The sequence below is a fragment of the Genypterus blacodes genome, unplaced genomic scaffold, assembly GCF_046128005.1.
Source record: "Genypterus blacodes isolate CSIRO-AG114 ecotype Tasmania unplaced genomic scaffold, CSIRO-AGI_Gbla_v1 ptg000053l_1, whole genome shotgun sequence".
Taxonomy (NCBI): domain Eukaryota; kingdom Metazoa; phylum Chordata; class Actinopteri; order Ophidiiformes; family Ophidiidae; genus Genypterus; species Genypterus blacodes.
Window position 1 is genome coordinate 1360767 of NW_027466865.1, and position 18312 is coordinate 1379078.

The 18312-nt window shown below is 45.0% G+C and overlaps 1 protein-coding gene across 2 annotated transcripts; it reads right to left on the reverse strand.

The window, feature by feature from the left end:
• Positions 1-1160: 1160 nt before the first annotated feature.
• On the reverse strand, positions 1161-16988 carry ssh1a (slingshot protein phosphatase 1a). Of its 2 annotated transcripts, XM_076151139.1 has the most exons (15): positions 16833-16988; positions 14535-14572; positions 9210-9310; positions 7762-7826; positions 6958-7079; positions 6793-6861; positions 6569-6634; positions 6100-6294; positions 5910-6003; positions 5599-5727; positions 5383-5429; positions 5110-5256; positions 4784-4984; positions 3953-4640; positions 1161-3805 (listed from the first exon to the last, which is right to left on the reverse strand). In XM_076151139.1, the coding sequence occupies exons 1-15, from the start codon at positions 16911-16913 to the stop codon at positions 2729-2731; spliced, it is 3120 nt and encodes a 1039-aa protein (XP_076007254.1). In that variant the 5' UTR covers positions 16914-16988; the 3' UTR covers positions 1161-2728. The 2 variants fall into 2 exon arrangements, with proteins under 2 accessions (XP_076007254.1, XP_076007255.1); XM_076151140.1 differs by lacking the exons at positions 14535-14572; positions 16833-16988 and adding an exon at positions 11476-11574.
• Positions 16989-18312: the final 1324 nt, after the last annotated feature.

The window sequence follows — 18312 nt, forward strand, 5'->3', positions numbered from 1 at the left end:
TATTGCAGCCATGTGATGTTACAACACATTTGACTAATATAATCGGGGGAAAACTCTAACTTGTTGCCTTACTTTTTGCCGTGTTGTGAAACTTTTAAAATGATATTTTGAATATCTAAGTTTTGGTCAATTCAGGTACATGAGTGTTTTGAGTGTGATTCTGCTGACACGATTGTCCAATTTGACCAGTAGAAAACAGAATAAAACTGGATGTTATGTTCTATGTTCACTACATATCCTGATACTGTATGAGGAATGTCGTTTTTCTGTTTTCCTTACTCAACTGTTTGCATACCTGTGCCATGGACTGCAGAGCACTTATTACTTCATGGCAGGAAACCAGCTGAGATAAGCAGAAGATAGTAACAGAATGTTTCCATCTGAGGATACATAGTGGGTAATGGTCTGACCAGGAGTGTGGGAAATTATCTGAAAAATAGTTGACATTTTTTCCTTGTTTCACATTGTTTCTATAGTAACACCCAAAACAGGATGCTTAGTCAGATAATAAAACAAAAGTGGAGGTAGGGTAGCCAAATAATGACCGGCAGCAAAGGCAGAAGGGGATGAGGGGTCTGCCCACACCCGCTGATGGTGGATTCTCACTGTTGCTGTGTAGACGAGACCACTAACTAGTGCAACTTACAGTCTTACAGTCAATTTTCACCCAATAAAGTTCTGATTCCTCTATCATTAAAAGGTTCACAAAACGTCATTTTACAGATTTTCTCTGGAACATGCACAGAGAGCTGAGCATTCACGTGCTCTCCACACAGTTCCACTTCGTCTCCTGGTGTATTATGCACACCAACACACAAAGAGAGTGTGTAACTTCAGTAATTCATTGATGTCATGCAAACAGGGACAGGAAGCCAAATGTTATGTAACCTGGCTTTTAAAAAACTGTTCTCCTGCCAAGGCATACGGATGGGGGCACTATGATGTAATGTAATTTCAGGATACACACCATCATGCAGACATTCAGTTGTATGTACGACTTTTCTTAATCTGAAAAAATCTTTATGTGTTGCATCTGTGACAATCATGTTAGTCTTTCTCAGGGTGAGCATGTGATCTTTCCCCACAGAAGTTCTCATTGTGTATCCACGTTGTTTTCCCGAGTCAAGTCAAGTATGCATGTAATATTATTAAAAGGAGTCTTTATTTCCATAATTAACACATACAGTTTGTTATTCTTACCAACATAAAAAGTGCAATATGCATTCAAACTACAGCAAATGTACAGTACAAATTTATTGCATACGTAAATATAAAAAGAAAATGGTTACAAAAGCGTGCAGTAACCCTTTAGGGGTCACTGTCACGACAGCATGACAAAAGCTTTCAAACTCATTGATGATATGAGCATAACAGCTTAACAGCCCAGCGACTCCACAGTCTTTTCTCCTAAAGGTGCAAAAAGATGACACAGCAATGAAACATATTTATGACAGACATTATGATTCACATACTGTATATGTTGTACAGCTTCAATGGTGTATCCAAATGATCCAAACAGCCAAACAACTTTGGTCTCTCACATTTCAAAGCGCACAAATGAGATTAGTGTTGGATTAAAAGACTGAATGTACAGAAGATTTGGAAGTAAAATCTTGAATGTTTTGTGTCTTTTTATTTCATATCAAAATATTCAGATGTTCTGTTTCGTTTTTCCTGCAAAGAAAACTCACATCCATTATATAATCTGATGGCTGTAAATCTACACTTCTGGTCACTACTTGTGTTCATTATAAATCCAAGCCATGCAGCGTGAATCCTCACCCACCCAATGACCCCAAAGTAACATTGTTCTAATGTTATTTTGGAAGATAGCTTGCTGTGTGACAGTATTCACTCAATAAGCAGTGCAAAGGAATAACATACTCATAATGTTCCTGCCCTCTTTGTTGATAACGGTGAGCAGGCCTCTGGCCAAAGAAAGTCAAAACTCTCTCTCTTCACTCTTCCCATTCACTCACTCAGACTCAGTTACCCGCTATACTTCAACATACACAGCCACTTTAACTTGGATTTCCTTACTTGACCTGACATCAGTAACTTAAGTGAATTAAGTTAATCCCAGTGTTCGTCTGAGCAAGAACTCTGTTGCATGACTATGACATGAGGTAACCATTTACTTTACAACCCTCCTGCATCTAAACATAAACGGTGCTGTAAACAACTCTACACTTGATTAACACGTTTCTTTCATCCAAGAATCAGTGTGACGTCGTTTCACCAATATACCACTTTGTACTAGAAAGATGAATAAAATCTACTTGCCAATGGATACCATACCATCGTTTGGTGAATACCACGTACAAACAGCTGTGAAAGACTGTGAAGTTAAAGGTTTTGAATGTCTCAGGTCTGTGCCTCTGGTCTCATAAGTAAGGCACTTTTGTGTCCATGAATCAAACCAAGTTAGAGGTGAAGAGATGGCTTTACACAATGGTCAGATGCGGCAATATGACTCTCATCACTGTGAGAAGCGGTATCACAATGTGGCAAAGAAGGGTGCTTCTGGGCACAACACTGTACACTCATACCAACAGTTGGCATTGTTTTTGTAGGCCGTAAAAACTAACTTGCCACTCATAATGGCACATATTTCATTTGTTTCCTTATACTCTGCGCTCTCTCTCTCTCTATTCCTTCTCCTGTACAACCCCGCCCCTCTCCCCAGAGAGTGAATATTTGGATGTGTACACAACTACAAATGTATGTGTCAGCTTCTGGCCTCCCCTGTTAGTGCTCTCTCTGGAGTGTGCGAGTCTTTGCCGGGCCAAGGGTGATCGGAAATGGTGGGGGAGTCCCACTCTGGGCTGGGGTCTAGCTCTGGGGACAGGGAGAGGAGCAGCAGGGTGCCTGCATCAGAGGAGCAGGCTGAACACAGGTCCTCAGAAGAGAAGGTGAGGCCGCCCAGTTTGGCCAGTGAGTTGGAGCGCTTCAGCCGCGAGGGCACAGTTAGACCTGCCAGACGCATGCGTGTCTCGATCTCCTGCGCCCTTTGACGGACGAGGCCGGGTTTCCCTCTCACGCTACGCAGACTGTCGCTGCTGGAGCTGCGTGTCAAGGTGGAGCCGTGAGGAGAGGAGGTGGGAGTGAGCAAACCAGACCCCACCACTCCAAACAAGGCTTCATTGGTCAGCGGGACCACCAGTGGCTCAAAACGTACTTGGCAAGGTGTGGAGGATTTAGAGAGATCTCTGGTGAAGCCGGTGAGCTCCTCTTCCTCCTCTTGGTGGCTTGTCTTGGTCCCTTGGCACTCGTTTAAAGGCTTCAGAGAAAGTAAGCTCTCCTGGGTTAAACCTGACAGTTTCTCTAGTCTCTCTGCATGGCGGCGGACCAGGCCAGACCTCCGCAGCTGCAAAAGGGTCTCCTGCTGCTGGGCCAAGTGGCTCGGCTTATCTTCCTCCAAATCCATACTCATCAACTCAGGAAGTGCCTCAGAGGCAGTTGCAGACGGCCTTCTCTCATTTACAGTCTTTACTTCAAGCAAATCAACAGTGTCCACTAAGTTTAGTGAGTGTCCTGGCAGACCGTCTCCAACAGTGTCAAGTAGAGCTGTGAAAGATGAGACAGCACGTTTGGCAAAGTCACACAGAGGGCCACAGGGGTCCCACAGTGGTCCTACTGCAGAATTGGAATAAGTATGGGATGTTGTGGTTGCAGCACTTGGGACTTGAAGTGGACTTAGGTTAAGGCAAAGCTTAGCAGCCAGAGGTGAAGAGCCTTCTTTCTGCTTGTCCCACCATGACAGCGTAGAAGAATCAGTGCCATAATGGATGGAAGAAGCCATTTCCTAAATACACAGATGAGTAATAATGAGAGTAACAATGTAGTAGTAATAATGAAAAGCTGGCAATCTGTTTTCTGCAGATGACATTATAGATTATTCACTGCAGATGCATCATGCAATTTATGTTCAAACAAACAAACTCAAACTTACATTAACATTATGTGGAGCACACAAATGGTTGTTGTTGTTGGAATTCTCATTGAGGGTTGCCAGATCCATCCCATTACCTTCTGCATCGCCTCCCTCCAAATCCTGTGCCTCCTCTCCACCGCCCCCTTTCTCACCCCCACCCCCACCATCATCTGGTTGCATGAGGACTTCCATCTCGGCCTCTTCCCTTTTCACCTCCTCCTCATCCTCCTCCTCCACGGTGCTGAACTCCAGCCTCAGGCGCAGCTCCTCCAGGGGTTCGGGGCCACGGCAGCTGGTTTGGGCGGCGGTGCCCTCTGCTTTAGGCCCAAAGTGGGGGAGGGGCAAGGCTTCGTCATCCAGCAGAGCATCCCGCTCCACATCCTCAATTTCTATAAAGACTTTTTCCATGTTCAGGAGGGGTGGACCGCGCACAGGTGTGGAGGGCTCACTGTCCAGGGCGGAGTCAGAGAGCCGGCGGAAGTAATAGTTGTTGTAAGCAGGGTCGATCTCCAGTGCGACGGCCCTGCATGGAGACGGGGCTGCTGCGCCCTTATCAGACAGCGCCTCCTTGCAGCACGGAGACATCCCCGGTTCGGGGGTCAGGTGGCCTCTCCCCTCCCCCCGACAACATTGCGGCGTCCCCTGCTGACCCTCTGCCATCTCGCAGTCCGTGTCGGGATGCCACAGCTTGTTGTGACGCTGTTTACTAGAAAACATGTTAAATGTGTGCAGGTGAGCAGAAGGGTTGGGACAGATTCATGGAGAAAAGACGGGGGAGGTCACTTTAACCAAATGATGCACACACACACACACGCACAACACCAACACACACACAGAAAAGGGTTGTACCTGGCGTCTAAGATGCCCTCGTACTCTGCGAGCTGTCTCATAAAAGCTTGGTTGGGCCGTGTGACGCTTCTCTTTTCCTTGACAAAGTTGTAGGCCTTCTCTAGCGTCCAGCCGTGCTCCTTCATGGCATAAGCGATGACTGTGGAAGCTGACCGACTGACGCCCATCTTGCAGTGGACCAGACATTTGGAGTTGTTTTTTCTATGTCGGGAAAATGAAAATGATAAGTCCAGCTTGTTTTGGGACGCTAGTGAAGTGTGGACAAATGAGCGGGGTCAATAACGTCTCCTGCAGTGACATGTTGACTTTCGACACCCAGGACTCACTTTGCTTTCATGATGAAGTTGTACGTGTCATTCCAGTGAGCCAGCAGGTCGGTGGCCTCTTCATCATAGACGCGTATATTGTGATAACTGAATGTGCCTGGAAAGAAGTTGTCAATCTCCCTGGTGACGTTGAGGATATAAGCCACCCTGGGGAGGAAAGATAATGGTCACGGACACTATTGCATCAACAACATTCCTAAGCGCTCACATCACAATGAACATGTGTTTTGCGTGTGGTAATCTCAGCTCTTCCAAAACATCAAATAAAATTACCCGGCCTCTTGCAGCTCCTCCAAATTAGATGCATTCCATTCAGATCCCTTTAAAAAAAAAAGGGAAAACGCTGTTTACGCTGAATACTTTTCCATGCTGTGACATTCTCTGCATTTCTTCAAAAACGGGGACGCTTTTTACCATTAAGAAGGGAAAAATCACTCTTTACAAGTTATAAACAGAAAACAGCAACATGCTTCAGAAGACTTTCCCCACCAGGTAGACGTGGTCAAAGATAAGTGTGGGCTTGTCCATCTGACCCAGAATCAGCAGCATCTCATTATCGATGAACTCTTTGTACTCCTTTAGGTTGCAGTTCATGTTCTGCTCCAACTCTGTACGGATCTATCAAACAAAGAGCTCGGACTGTTATTTAAGAAGCATTGAATATCAAAATATAAAAAGTCTCATAATAGTCTTTTGACTTGGATTACAAACAAGATCTTATAGAAAATTGGAACAAGTGCAAAAAGTCAGTTTGGAAAAACAATAATAATGTAATGTAAGAAGGTACGTGTTGTATTTACCTGTTTTGAGGTGACGTTCTCAAGATCCTGGCACATCATGATGCTTCTGAGTTTGGCTTTGATAAGGCACCCTGTCCTCTCCCTCTCTGAAGGCCTAACAAACATTACATTTCGTTAAAATACATCACGCTATTGTGTGGGCGTGAATAGGTCTGCCTGACATTATCGATCTTGGTTTCTGTGTACTGACTTGTCGACAAACATGGTGGGCGAGTCCAGCCTAGTGGTCTCCAAGTCCTTCATGATGTTCCACTCGTTGATGCAGCTCTGCTCTGAAGCAATGCAGCTCTCGTAGTAGCCCATCCAGGTGAGGGCCATGCCTCCAGGGAAGTAATTGTACCTGCGCGACACGTCACATGCCTTGTGCAGGACTTGCAGCGCAGACCTAGATTGTGGCGGTTTGGAGAATATAAAGTTCAGAGTTGTCGCTTTATTCAGATATTTGCTGTTTGAAATCTGGAGAGGCCTAAAGTATTTCTTTGCACGTGCACTGCCATACCAGTAGGTGGCAGAATTAATCAGCCTGACCACAATCTACATCTGCAGCACAGTGGCACATGTGTTCATCACATACAATCAGAGGATTTACTGTGGTGTGTCATCACCCTTAAAGTCTAGCAGACAGACACAGTGTCTCCATAGGCTGGTTTGTTACTCACCACATAGCTTGTACTGACACAGGTTTGAAGACATGAGTGCGACCTGCGGTGTTCACGGTGAAGCCCCTGCGGAGCAAAACCACACAGATGGTCATTACCTGAGCAGGAGCACAATGGCTCTATGCATTACGCTCAGGTGTAGGTGTGCTGAGTAGAAGGTAGTTAAGTGTCAGTGTGTGCTGTGATCTGCGTCCTTACGATGCGGTCAGACAGAGCGAACTCACCCGTCTCCATCCAGATGGATCTTTGTATCACTCCACAGGGGCAACACCATACCGATTGAACAGTTTTTACTGCCAGAGGAGAGTCAGAATTGAAAACCAAACAAATATTCTTTGAAATGTTTTGATCTTTGGTCATTCAACTGTGTACAGAGGCTCCATTCATACCAGTCTTTGTTGGTAAAGTCGATTCCCAGCAGGATGTTTTCTTCCGTGTCCTGCCGCCCGCTGGTGTACAACACCACCATGTACCGCACACGATCTGACCGCACACTCTCCAGCCGTACCGCCTGGTCAGGACACACAGAGGTTGCGAGAAATAAGCTCATTTATGTCCAGCGAGGGGAACATCTGCTGTTTATGTAGCCGTACCTGTCACACAAGCTACCAGTCTGTTCCCTTTTAACGTACAAATGATGACATTTTTAAGAATAGTTCACTTCTGAATGGCTACCAGCCCTGACAAATCAGACAGGCCTGTAAGCATTAAGCATTCCTTGTGAATGAGTGCACAACTGTTGACTATACACACAACAAATGTTCTCCAGGCTACAAACGGCAGATACAATGCACTGACCCCTACTGGTAAGATGTGTGTATCAAAATCTCACAGCTGGTTATGCAAAGACAGTCAGACACTAAGCCTGATGTAATAGGGCAAGCAAGTCCTGGGGAAGTGTAACAGCACAGTGGTAAATATAAAACTAAATAACACAATTTCACACTAACACATACACACACACCATGGAAACATTTGGTAATGCTCTCCTGGGTGTTCAAACATGCTCTCATGAGCTAATAATTACAGTGCGCAAATGAAATCAGTCTTAAGTACACAATAAAAAGCATTCTGGAGTGTTTGCTGTGTTTGCCAGGCTGCCAGGATGTTAGTCACTGGCCTGTGAGTGAGAATGTGTATGTTGCTTTAATGGAGGCAGACACACACACACACACACACACAGCGTCTCTCACCAGTTTAATTCTGTCCTCGGAGCGAAGAATGTTGATCATCACCTGCAGGTGCTGAGGTAAGTCGCCTGTTTGAAAGATAATAAAAATGATGGATGGCTGATTGGTGTCAGTGATAATGAGTCAAACTGATTAATGAGATGCAAACTTGATCTTTTCCACCACTTGTACTCATTGACAATATTAATGAGAACTTTAAGGCAAGCAAGGGAAGACTTTGCACTACGTAGTTCTGTCAACATGTGAAGAAACAGCGCCCACCAGTGTTCAACACTTAAGCCTACCAGCAATCAAAGATGCATGGAAACAGTTCAGATTTGATCAGCTTAGATCAATAACGACAAATGAATTTGCAAATAATTTGTCTGTCTTGTTATGAACAAAACTGATCAGTCACATGATCACATTTCAACACCGTCTCCCTGCTCAGCTTGCTGCCGTGTAACGCCTGCTGTGCCAAGTTTGAGGTAGGATATGTCAAGTAATGATAATCAATGATAAACAGCAGTTGATGGAGGGCCAAGTATGTTTTAATATGTCACGACAGGTAGACAAATGATGTCACCCTGCTGGCTTTAATAATAGCTCTCTGTAAGAAACAGAACGTGCCCAGCCCCCTGCCGCTGTATCTCATGATTCATCGCTTTGAGGTAAACAAGCATTTTCCATCTGATTCCAAAAAAAATGTTTTGAAGTGATGCTGCAGCTCCACACTTTATTTCAAATTATTCATACTACTATGTCCTACTTGGATCTTAAGATAATCTTTAGTTCTTTCACTTCAAAGATTTAATTTGATCATAATGTGCATAGAACAGTGCAGCATTTAGTCTAATACAAATTTATGAATACAACAGAAAGCTTATTGTTCGAATGAAGTTTAACAAGAACTGAGTGACAGGACCAGCAGATAGTGCTATGAACAAAACATATATAGATTTTCCAGGCTGAATGTTTTTGAGGACAGAGCAGGACCTCCAAATGTGCAGATTAGCAGACAAAGAGGCCGGTTGAATGGACAAACATGCCTGCCAAGCTGCAAAGACTTGGCATCATTCGGTGGTGTTTGTCTCAGCAGACTGTGGGTCCAGCTTTGTGCCCTTAAAACAATCAATAGACTCCTTCATAGCTGAGAAAAACTTAAAAGATGTTAATTTCTCAAACCCCAACTCTTAATCTGCCCTCAGACAGGAAATTTGCCCCAACAATGTGAACAGTGCAGCATTGAGCAAGAACGTCCTGCCCCAGACCCCCAGCTGCTCTACGGAATGGAGCTGCCGATCAGTCAAACAATTGTAGTATCAAAACTTCAGTGTTTTGGTTGGTATTACTATCTATGTAATCAAAACAATTTTGTAGATGATTTCAGCAACTACAGTTTGTGTCAACGTTTCCAAACACTGTATATGGAGCGGTGCATTGTGGTTGTCCTGCCTTGTGTTCCCACTCACCTGCATGTTTGTGGTGAGGATGTGCTTTCTGGTCTTGGTGGCTGCTCCCCTGCTGCAGGAAGAGAGCAGCACCCTTCACCATGAAGAAGCTCTCGCTTAGGCTGCAGAATAAATGGGAGACAGGCGTTACCAGAGTTATAATATAGAGTTAATATAGACAGTCTATATATCACACAGCTGTGTGCAGCACAGTGCTCCACCCCTTTCAATGGATGGTGCCTGGAGGCTGAGAAAGAAGTGGGACATGACAAATATGAAGTATTATGTTTTAACAGGTTGGTTCAGTTCAGAAGTCTCGAGCTCTGAAAATGAGCATAAATAATAGGTGTCAGCCACAACAGCTGAGTGGAGAAGCCAAGATGCCACGTTAGAGGGAGACGTCAGGTCAGCAGCCGCCATGAATCAAGCTGTGATCCTGAACGCTTAGCTGGCTTTTTTCTGCTGTCTTTGATCTTCAGATTGTTAGATCTTTGCTGGCTCCAACCAGCACAGCACAGAGCTAAACTACAGATCACATTGCAGCTACTGTGATGTTTACAATTCACAATGAGTGAAAAAGCAGCAATTACTGATTCATAACAATTCACACACCTGGTCAGGCTTTATGGGGTTAAGTTTTTAAAGGTGTAAACAGATGACAGAAGTAACATGGAGGTGAGGTGTTTCCTCTGGACTGATCAGTCACTTCATTACTCTGGGCTATAGGGGAAAGTATGTGAGCACATTCATAAATCTACATGGCAGCAGGCTGGAACACACACCGGGACATTTGGCAAAGCAGGACGCCACTGAGGAAGTTCACAAGTGATGAGTGGCGGGAAGGAAACAGTCCAGAATCAAAGCAAAGCCATCAACATCATCTCACGACTGGCTGGAGAGCAACACTAGTATCTGTACTTTTACTGCAAATATTTGTTCGATAATTCTCAAACCTGTATTCTTCTCATTATGACTCGCACTGGAGGACTTTGAGGTTGAGAATTAAAAACTATATGCATGTTTAAAACTTTACACAGCATAAAGAAAGCCCAATATGTTTAATATGTAGAGTATCAGTGTCTGTATTAAAAGACCCGTGGACATTCATACTGCATGAGCAATTTGACAAAGTTTGCAGTTTCAGAAACAAATTCCAGCATTCAAAGGTAGAGCAACAAATACATTGGTACAAACATAGCACAAGTACAAACATATTATACCACAGAGCGAAACATTCCCTCCCTTTACGACACAAAACTACACAGAAAGCACAACTATGACAGCCTTAATAATCCAAAATGTGTCGCAGGCTAAAGCTTTCATTCTGTCCCCCGTGACAAAACTCCTACAACCGTCCCTCTTTGCTGCGCCTTTCAGAGCCCAGAAGAAGAGCAAGCCGGGGCCTTACAGATGATTTTGTCGGGAACAATAGACGTTGTTTTGTGTGCCTCGCAATAAATTCCCCCCACACACGCCCAGCGAGTCTCAGTGAAATAGCACAGAGGCGGACACTGATCACAAAGGCTTTTGTCTCACTTTGGACATTATGTCTCAGTTCGTCCTCTGTCGGGATGTGCGGGTTGTCGGTAAGATTCACAGAGGAGGAATTAGGAATGGATGGCGAAGGCTCCAGTATCTACAGGAAGTGGAAAGCTACAGTACATCCTGGTTAACATGAGTCAGAGAGGACGGGGACATGGTACCTGACCTCAGCTCGCAGGACAAAACCCGTTGAGAAATGTAATTTGAGCATGTGTGAACGTCGGCTCAGTGTGCAAAACAAGAAGCGTGGCACTGCTTTGTAGGCCATCACACTCTGATAGTCTGCTTCATCACACAGCTTCAGCTCTACCCTCCTATCAGCTGCTGCACAAACACTCCAGCTAAAAATACATCTGGTATCAAACCAAACAAACAGGACGTTTTGATTTCACCTGATTACGACCTCGTGTACCTACAGCCCATTTACAGAGAGATAGACAGCAGAGGTCATACAGCTGAAGAGGAGCATTAACACAGCCGTCACTGTGTTCCGTGCACCACTGAATCACGGCTGATGACTCATTTTGAGTGAAGTCCACCATCCCGTTCTAGCCCAGCAGCTTCAGCGACTGATTCACTGGCAACTTAAGTTTCTCTGTTGCAAAACAGTCCAAAAAAGTCTTTCAGAGTAAATTCTTAAATTGCAACAATGGAATCAACAGGTGAGTTCAAACTCTTCAAGTACTCCAAACAGTATTTAGTATTATTTTCTTAAATTTCATGAATGACGCAATTTAAGACTCACATGCGGTTGATCTCGTTTTGGGTCAACACAGCGTTCTCCACAAAATAAGGCAGCATCCCCAAAGCCTCCTGCCTGGGGTCTACAAACAGACGCATCCTGTTGACCGGAACAGACTCAGGCCTCCTCGGTTCGGGCTAAACTCCTCTTCCTCTGCCTACTCGGGAGGAGCAAAGTGCAATCGACGGAGGACCGTTTCAGTTCTGGCCCCGAGCTTTGGAGTGACAGCCTGACGGTCTGCATTTTCTGTGCTGTTGGCTGGTAGAGCTCTGTCTGTTTGGACGCCACTCCCTCTGTCCCTCCTCCCTCATCTGTGCATCCCAGCGTGCGAGTGAGGCAGAGGAGCCGTGAGGAAGAGTACAGTCAGACTGCTGCCTGGAGGGATGAGCTGCGGTCTCCACCCGCTGCCTGAGGCTGACTGAAGTCTGCTTGTGTTCCTCCTCCCTCAATCTTTCCTTCCCTCTCAGCTTTCTTCCTTCCAGTGCGTTACACATTCTTACGCACACACAGACGCAGCAATAATTTCACTTTCATTCCCACACAAACATGCTGAACCACTTGTACACAGACTCCTACAGGAACACAGGGTCAATCTGCTCTCTTTTGCTCTCCATATGCAAACAGTCAGAGGGTTACAGAGGGCGATGATTCCAGTGGAATTCAGAGTTTGGCTTCTCTCTTCCTCTGCGATCGTTACTGTCCTCCTCCATCAGGCCCTGACACAGTGGCCCAGACAATGACCTACTTTCCAGCACAACTCATTCGTACCTAAGCAATGCAAAACATGTCCACCTCAAGTTTCTGGCGTTGCTGTCCAACAGCAACCGGCTCTCCAGGAACACTCAAGAGGGCCATTTTCTGTCTGTCGTCCCGGGAAAAGCTACAGCGTTTGCTCCATTAGAGGAAAACAAAAAGAAGACAAAGGAACTGGCCAAAACTCTGTAAGTGGATGTCTTGATGTGCATGCCACCTTATGGTACAACTGAATCTCCGGGAGTGCTTCCGGGGAGCTTCACACGGGGCCAAGCGTGGACAGAAAGAGCAATGAGAACTGGAAATCTCCCAAAACTCCCCAATCTCATTATACTCAGGTTTATAAGAGAGGGATTACGTCGCTTCTTTAAGTGGCCAGTCCGGCTGTCGCTCATCCACATGTAATGCAAATGGACCACAGTCCCTTCAGAATGAATGGAAGAATGATGGATAAGATAGAAAATATCATTTTGTAAGTAAAATAAGTTTCTGACAAATGAACCTGATGACTGACAGGCAGAAAGACGTGCTACTATAAGCCTGAACACACACCAAGTTGCACGATTGTTCTAGGCGACATTAACAAAAGACTGCCGCTGCTCCATTTGCATAGAAGTACCGCATCTGCAGGTGAAGCTCAGCTTACAAACAGCAGGCGGGACACCAGCTCGGACTCAACCCTGTAACACGGGTGTGTTGCACGGTTAAGGCCGGACTGGTCAATGCAGCAGGAGCCAGATGGCCCTGGATGCGGCCAAGAAAGACCAGATGTCCTCTAAGCCACCAAGAGTACAGGTATGAGACAGTTATAGTGGATTACACGTAGGACTAACGACAAAGAGGCTACACATGAGTAGAGGTGTTCTGCATGCGGTTACATCATTTTCAACACTAGTAAAAGTGGTTTGGGGAGTGTGGGGGTGAGTACAGGCATGAACAGATGTCCTCATGTGTTGGGGCAGAGACGTTTGACTGAAGAACCGTTGACGCACATTGGTGCTCTGAGGCAGGTTCATCCGTGTCAGTCCGTCTGTCTGCCTCCCGTTCTCCTCCTCTCCACATATCTGCCGCATGTTCAGATCCAGAGCTCCCTGCTGGTCCCCCAGCGCTGGACTGTGCATGCTCACTGCTCCTCCTCCTCACAGTGAAGAGGGGATTTAATGCAAAGGACAAATTTGGCTGCATGACAATAAACACTTCTATGTATCCCCTTCCTGACCTATCATGGCATCTTCATCCCTGGCGGTCAGGACAGGTGTGCTGAAGACTTCAGACAGACTTGACGTGAGAAGGAGTTACCTTGATAAGTCTTTCTGCTGTTTATGGAGACCATCGCTCCATGCTGAAAGCCTCCTTCCAATTCCGAACACGACACACACCATATCTCCAAACGTGTACACACACAGACACATTCTTTGCCCAGTTATGCATCTTGCCTAACGCTGCTGCATAGCAAGTAGTTAAATGAAATCATTCCTTGGTTGGGTGCCACCGACACCTGCATGCAGTCATCAGCCTCTGTCAGCCCCTCGGGCTTGTCTCTTGTTTTTGGGGTCAGCAAAGAACAGATTGTACAAATACACCCAAATACTCTATTAGCAGCCTGTCGATTGACGCGACAATGTGATCTGATGTACTTGTTCAAAAAACCCTGTGATTAAACAGTTCCACCTGTCAAATGTAATAACTTAGCTTGCCACCTTACTTACATTATATAATCATATTATATCATTTAATTATATAAGAGGTGAATTCACAGGCAGTTACTCTGCAGGACGTGGCTTGCCAGCCGTTGCAAAAGTTGAAACAATCTGGAGGCAAGACAGGACATGCACCATACATTGATCACTCTCACACACATGCATTAAACTGGGATAACGTAAGAAACGGAACCCTTAGAATGACATGTTTGCACTCATTCACTTACAAAAGTCACACTACCATCTTCTGAGTTCTGAGCAGGGTTGCAGCGGAGGGTAAATCTCAAAATCTCCCATTAACTGCCTTCTACATTCTATTGTAAATGACAAAACCAAATCCCCAAATTGTTTTTCTCTTTATCCAGGGATATACACTATTGATATACGAGTAAATCAAAAGTGAGACTACTTAAGTAAGAGAGAGACAGGCAGACAGACGTTTTATTATTCTGAGTTCTCTGTTGCTCTCATTTGTCACTAGTCCAGATTATGTCAAGTGACTCAAAGACAGATGTGTGTCAGCTATAACAGAAACACCTGCATGTAGCAAATAAGCTGCTCTGCAAGGTACCGTGCAAACGTGGAGGAGGCATGCTAAAGTAAACTTACCTCTGATTTATTCGCCGTTCATCTTCACTCCCAAACTCCTGCAACAGATAAGAGGATAACATGTCATAAATGTAATACCACAAAATCTCATGATTGGTGTTACTACAAACACTCTGACCTGTCCAGATAGAGAGAGATGACAGGTTGGGTAATATTTCACCAAATTATAAGCCTTTCTTCATGCAGTGATAACTTACTCGGCCCACAACAACTTCTTACAGCACAAGGCAAATTCAAAACATATTACCTTGGTCATTTTCATTCGTTTTCATCGTGCCGACTTAACACCCGCAGCCTTTTCTAAGACGGACACTGCTGACTTCTCCTTAAATTATCAGAGGGCGAGCTGTCTAACTGCTCTCTCTAATAAATACCATATGACCTACATGAAACTTCAGAGAGGTGGATGATTGCTTTACCACTGAGAGATGCAGAGTACAGGCTGACTGAGCATCAGAGGGAGCAAAAATGAATAAGCCCAGAAATACACAGCAAACAAATTACAGATTGGTGTGTTCTTAGACTGCTGCCACACACACTGCACCACTGTGCTCACTTCAACCACAGCTGTGTTCATGTAAGCAAGACTCAGGAGACACTGGACGAGGAGACAACTTCTCCTGCGACTGCGATGTAGACAGCGAGTTCCGTCTCAAGCCTTTCTGGCCAAATTGAAAAGATGATCTGTTCGTATTCAGGAGAAGTCTGCACCTACAGTACATGTTCATAGGCAAAGGCTAATCTGTAAGGAACAAAATGTTCAATATTTATAGTGTAATAAAACACTTGCTGGTGACATTAGAATAGGGGGGAGGTTTGTAGCTCACCGTCAACATGCAGCTGTTGCAAGTGAAGCCAAAATAAAAGGATACTGCATACAAAATGAGAGAGGATCCCTTATAAAGAAGATGGACGAGTCAAGTATTATTCTGGAGGAGGAAAAAGGAAGTCCGACTACTCAACTTCCCCTTATTTACTGTGAATAAATCCCACATACTGTACCTGTCTGTCTCCTGTCAGCATCTCTGAAATCCGTGTTTACCTCCATTCTCTTTTCCTCCCCCTCCTTCAGTTGTAGTACATCACCCCACCCACTCCTCCTGAGCGGATGACATCATGGCTGCAGCAGCCTCCTGCCAGTTCGGTCTGTCCTCCCCCCCCCCCTCTCTCTCCCTCTCTCTCCCCAGGGTGCTGGACCACACCGGCTGCTCCAGCAGGACATTCAGGTACAAAATCCTGCTACAAAACCCAGCCAGTGTCACATGAAATACAACTACAAGCTTCAGACTGTTTGTAATCAACTATATTAAACTACTGCAGCATTTAATTATACTCCTACATGCTTATAACACTACAGTCCAGAGGACAAATAGCAGTTTTAGCCCAAAATCTGACTTTTAAGAGAGACTTTACCTATTAATGTCCAATGTGCCTGATGTTACGCAGGGTGGGCAGAGGTGAGCCTCCTTGTTTCTAACTAGATAGCGCCCCCTGTTGGTGCTGAAAATGTTGACTATACAGTCACTGTAGATGAGAATATCATCTGGAGGTTTGCTGTGAATGATTGCAGCTCAGTGGGTGAAACAATTCACTAGTTTTGTTCACAACAAGAAGCACAAACTGTGATCTATCCAAAGCATGTCTTCTAAAATCAACTTTAATTTTAAATGTAAGATTTGGTCTTTTTTTTGCCTTAGATGTTTACCAGAGTGGAAATTGCAGACTTCCCCATTCTTGTTAGTAAATTCAGTCGACACAGTGAGACTGGAGAAGCTGTTTTGTTGGCAGTTTCTTATTCACCAGATATAACTTAGCTAGACAGTGGGAATATAATATCATGTAAGTATAATTTTACATTGCTAGTGTGAATTCTGCAATGTTTGGACTGCGGCATTGTCGGGAGTAACCTGCTATTGTTTTGCTGATTATAGTCAGTAAGACTGTTTGCTGAAAATATGATGTCAGTCACATAAAACATTAGAAGTTAGCTGCAGCATCCCTCTTTATTACCATTATAGCGAGGCATTTCTTATTTCTCATTCATCTTAAACCAAAATAACAGACGTGTGGGTCAGTTAATGCTTCACAGTAAAACACATTAGCAGCAGGTAGCTGTGTTGTGTTTACTTATCTGGTTATCAGTCAAACGTCTGCTAGCTGCTACTAGCCAAACACCTAGCATAACAGGGTAACTGCCGGTGCTAGTTTAGCCTCAATCAGCGGGCCTTTCCCCAGGAACATCCCCGCATCAACGCACCGGGGCGCCGCTTTCATTCACACCACACCACGCCTGCCTACCTCCCCCGCCGTCGTGGTTGCTGTGCTTGCGGTGGATGCAGCGCTTGGGGTCGGCGACCGCTGCAGAGTGACCAGCGCCATGGCGGGAAGCTGAGGATGCACCGGCCGGCCACCGGGGCCTGGTAAGGAGCTGGAGCTGGAGCTGGAGGAGCTGCTGCTGCTGCTGCTGCTGCGGCTAGCGGCGGAGCTAACGGAACCTACAGTGATGATGATGGAGGAGGAGGAGGAGGAGGAGGAGGAGGGAGGAGGAGGAGGAGGAGGAGGTCTGCTGTCATGGTACAGTCTGTTATAACGTAGACATTATAATATATCATAAGCAATAAACAGCATGAATTAAATAATAATAATGTAATTAGATCAATAACAGCTGAGATCAGTCAGATAGTCATCCAATGTGAAATAATGATTATCTAGTGAGGTCATGGTGAGTAATAATTGAGGTAACAGCTGACCTTTGGCTCACATTGCATTCTTGAATGATCATATTCATATTTATATATCTTCTCTTCACTGCGTTCCCAGGTGAGGAAGAGTGTCAGTATGGTGACTGGAGGGTAGGGGCGCCAAGTGGAGCCAAGTGTTAATTGACACTGGGTCTTCCATCATGCTTAATCTTTCCCTCAAAGCTGGCTGCAGACGACTCTGGGGGGCCACACGGTGGAGCATGAGGTAAGATCATCTATCTCCTATCGTGCTGACAAGATATTGAACATGGAGGAGGTTGCCATTACCATCTGCCAACAACTTTGCCAAGAACACCTTCCACGCAGTCACACCAGAGGGAGTGCAGAATGTGGCCAAAGGATCACACTGGAGGGGCCACACAATGGAGCATGAGGTATGCCTGGTGGACATCCGTGACCTCTGCACTCATGGTCTGGATCTGTTTCTTTCCATAGGCAAATACACTTTACTACATAAGACATCTGCAACCACAACATCCTGTCACATTACAGCTCTTTGAAAATAAAATGATATGTGTTTTTCTCTGACTCAGAGTGACTGATCTTTTTTACCCTGGCTATCTTTTGTTGTTCAGGGTGACCTCAGGGCCAGACTGACTCTGCCTCAGTGAACACAAGAGGAAAAATACTTTCTATTTACCATTTCTCTGTGCAATGCTATGATTAATCCTCACTGACAAGTTATTGTGGTTGTATTTCTGATATTAACACTCATTAACACATATTTCCCAGTAGTAAGGTGTGTTATAGTGTTTTGTCACATTAAATGGCATTTTTTATTCAACCTAAATTTACCAGGCTTACGTTACAGTCTGGTGTATAACAAATATGGATCAAACTGCTCTAACTCCACCACAAAACTGTAGAAACCTCAGGCGGGAAACGCTGAGAACAAAATGAAACGACCCTTCACTATTAGCCAATGAGATGCTTTAGATTGGTGGCTGACAGGATGTGGGGGCACACATGCGGACCAATCAGCTGGCAGATCAGACCAATACCCCCCCTGTGGCCCC

Excerpts from the sequence above, each read along its gene's own strand:
- ssh1a (XM_076151139.1), bottom strand. The coding sequence starts at position 16,913 with ATGGCGCTGGTCACTCTGCAGCGGTCGCCGACCCCAAGCGCTGCATCC. Across the intron at positions 6,862-6,957 it reads GACTTTACCAACAAAGACTG|TAAAAACTGTTCAATCGGTA; the intron begins GTATGAATGGAG and ends CTCCTCTGGCAG. Across the intron at positions 6,295-6,568 it reads GTGTCAGTACAAGCTATGTG|GTCTGCGCTGCAAGTCCTGC; the intron begins GTGAGTAACAAA and ends GCCACAATCTAG.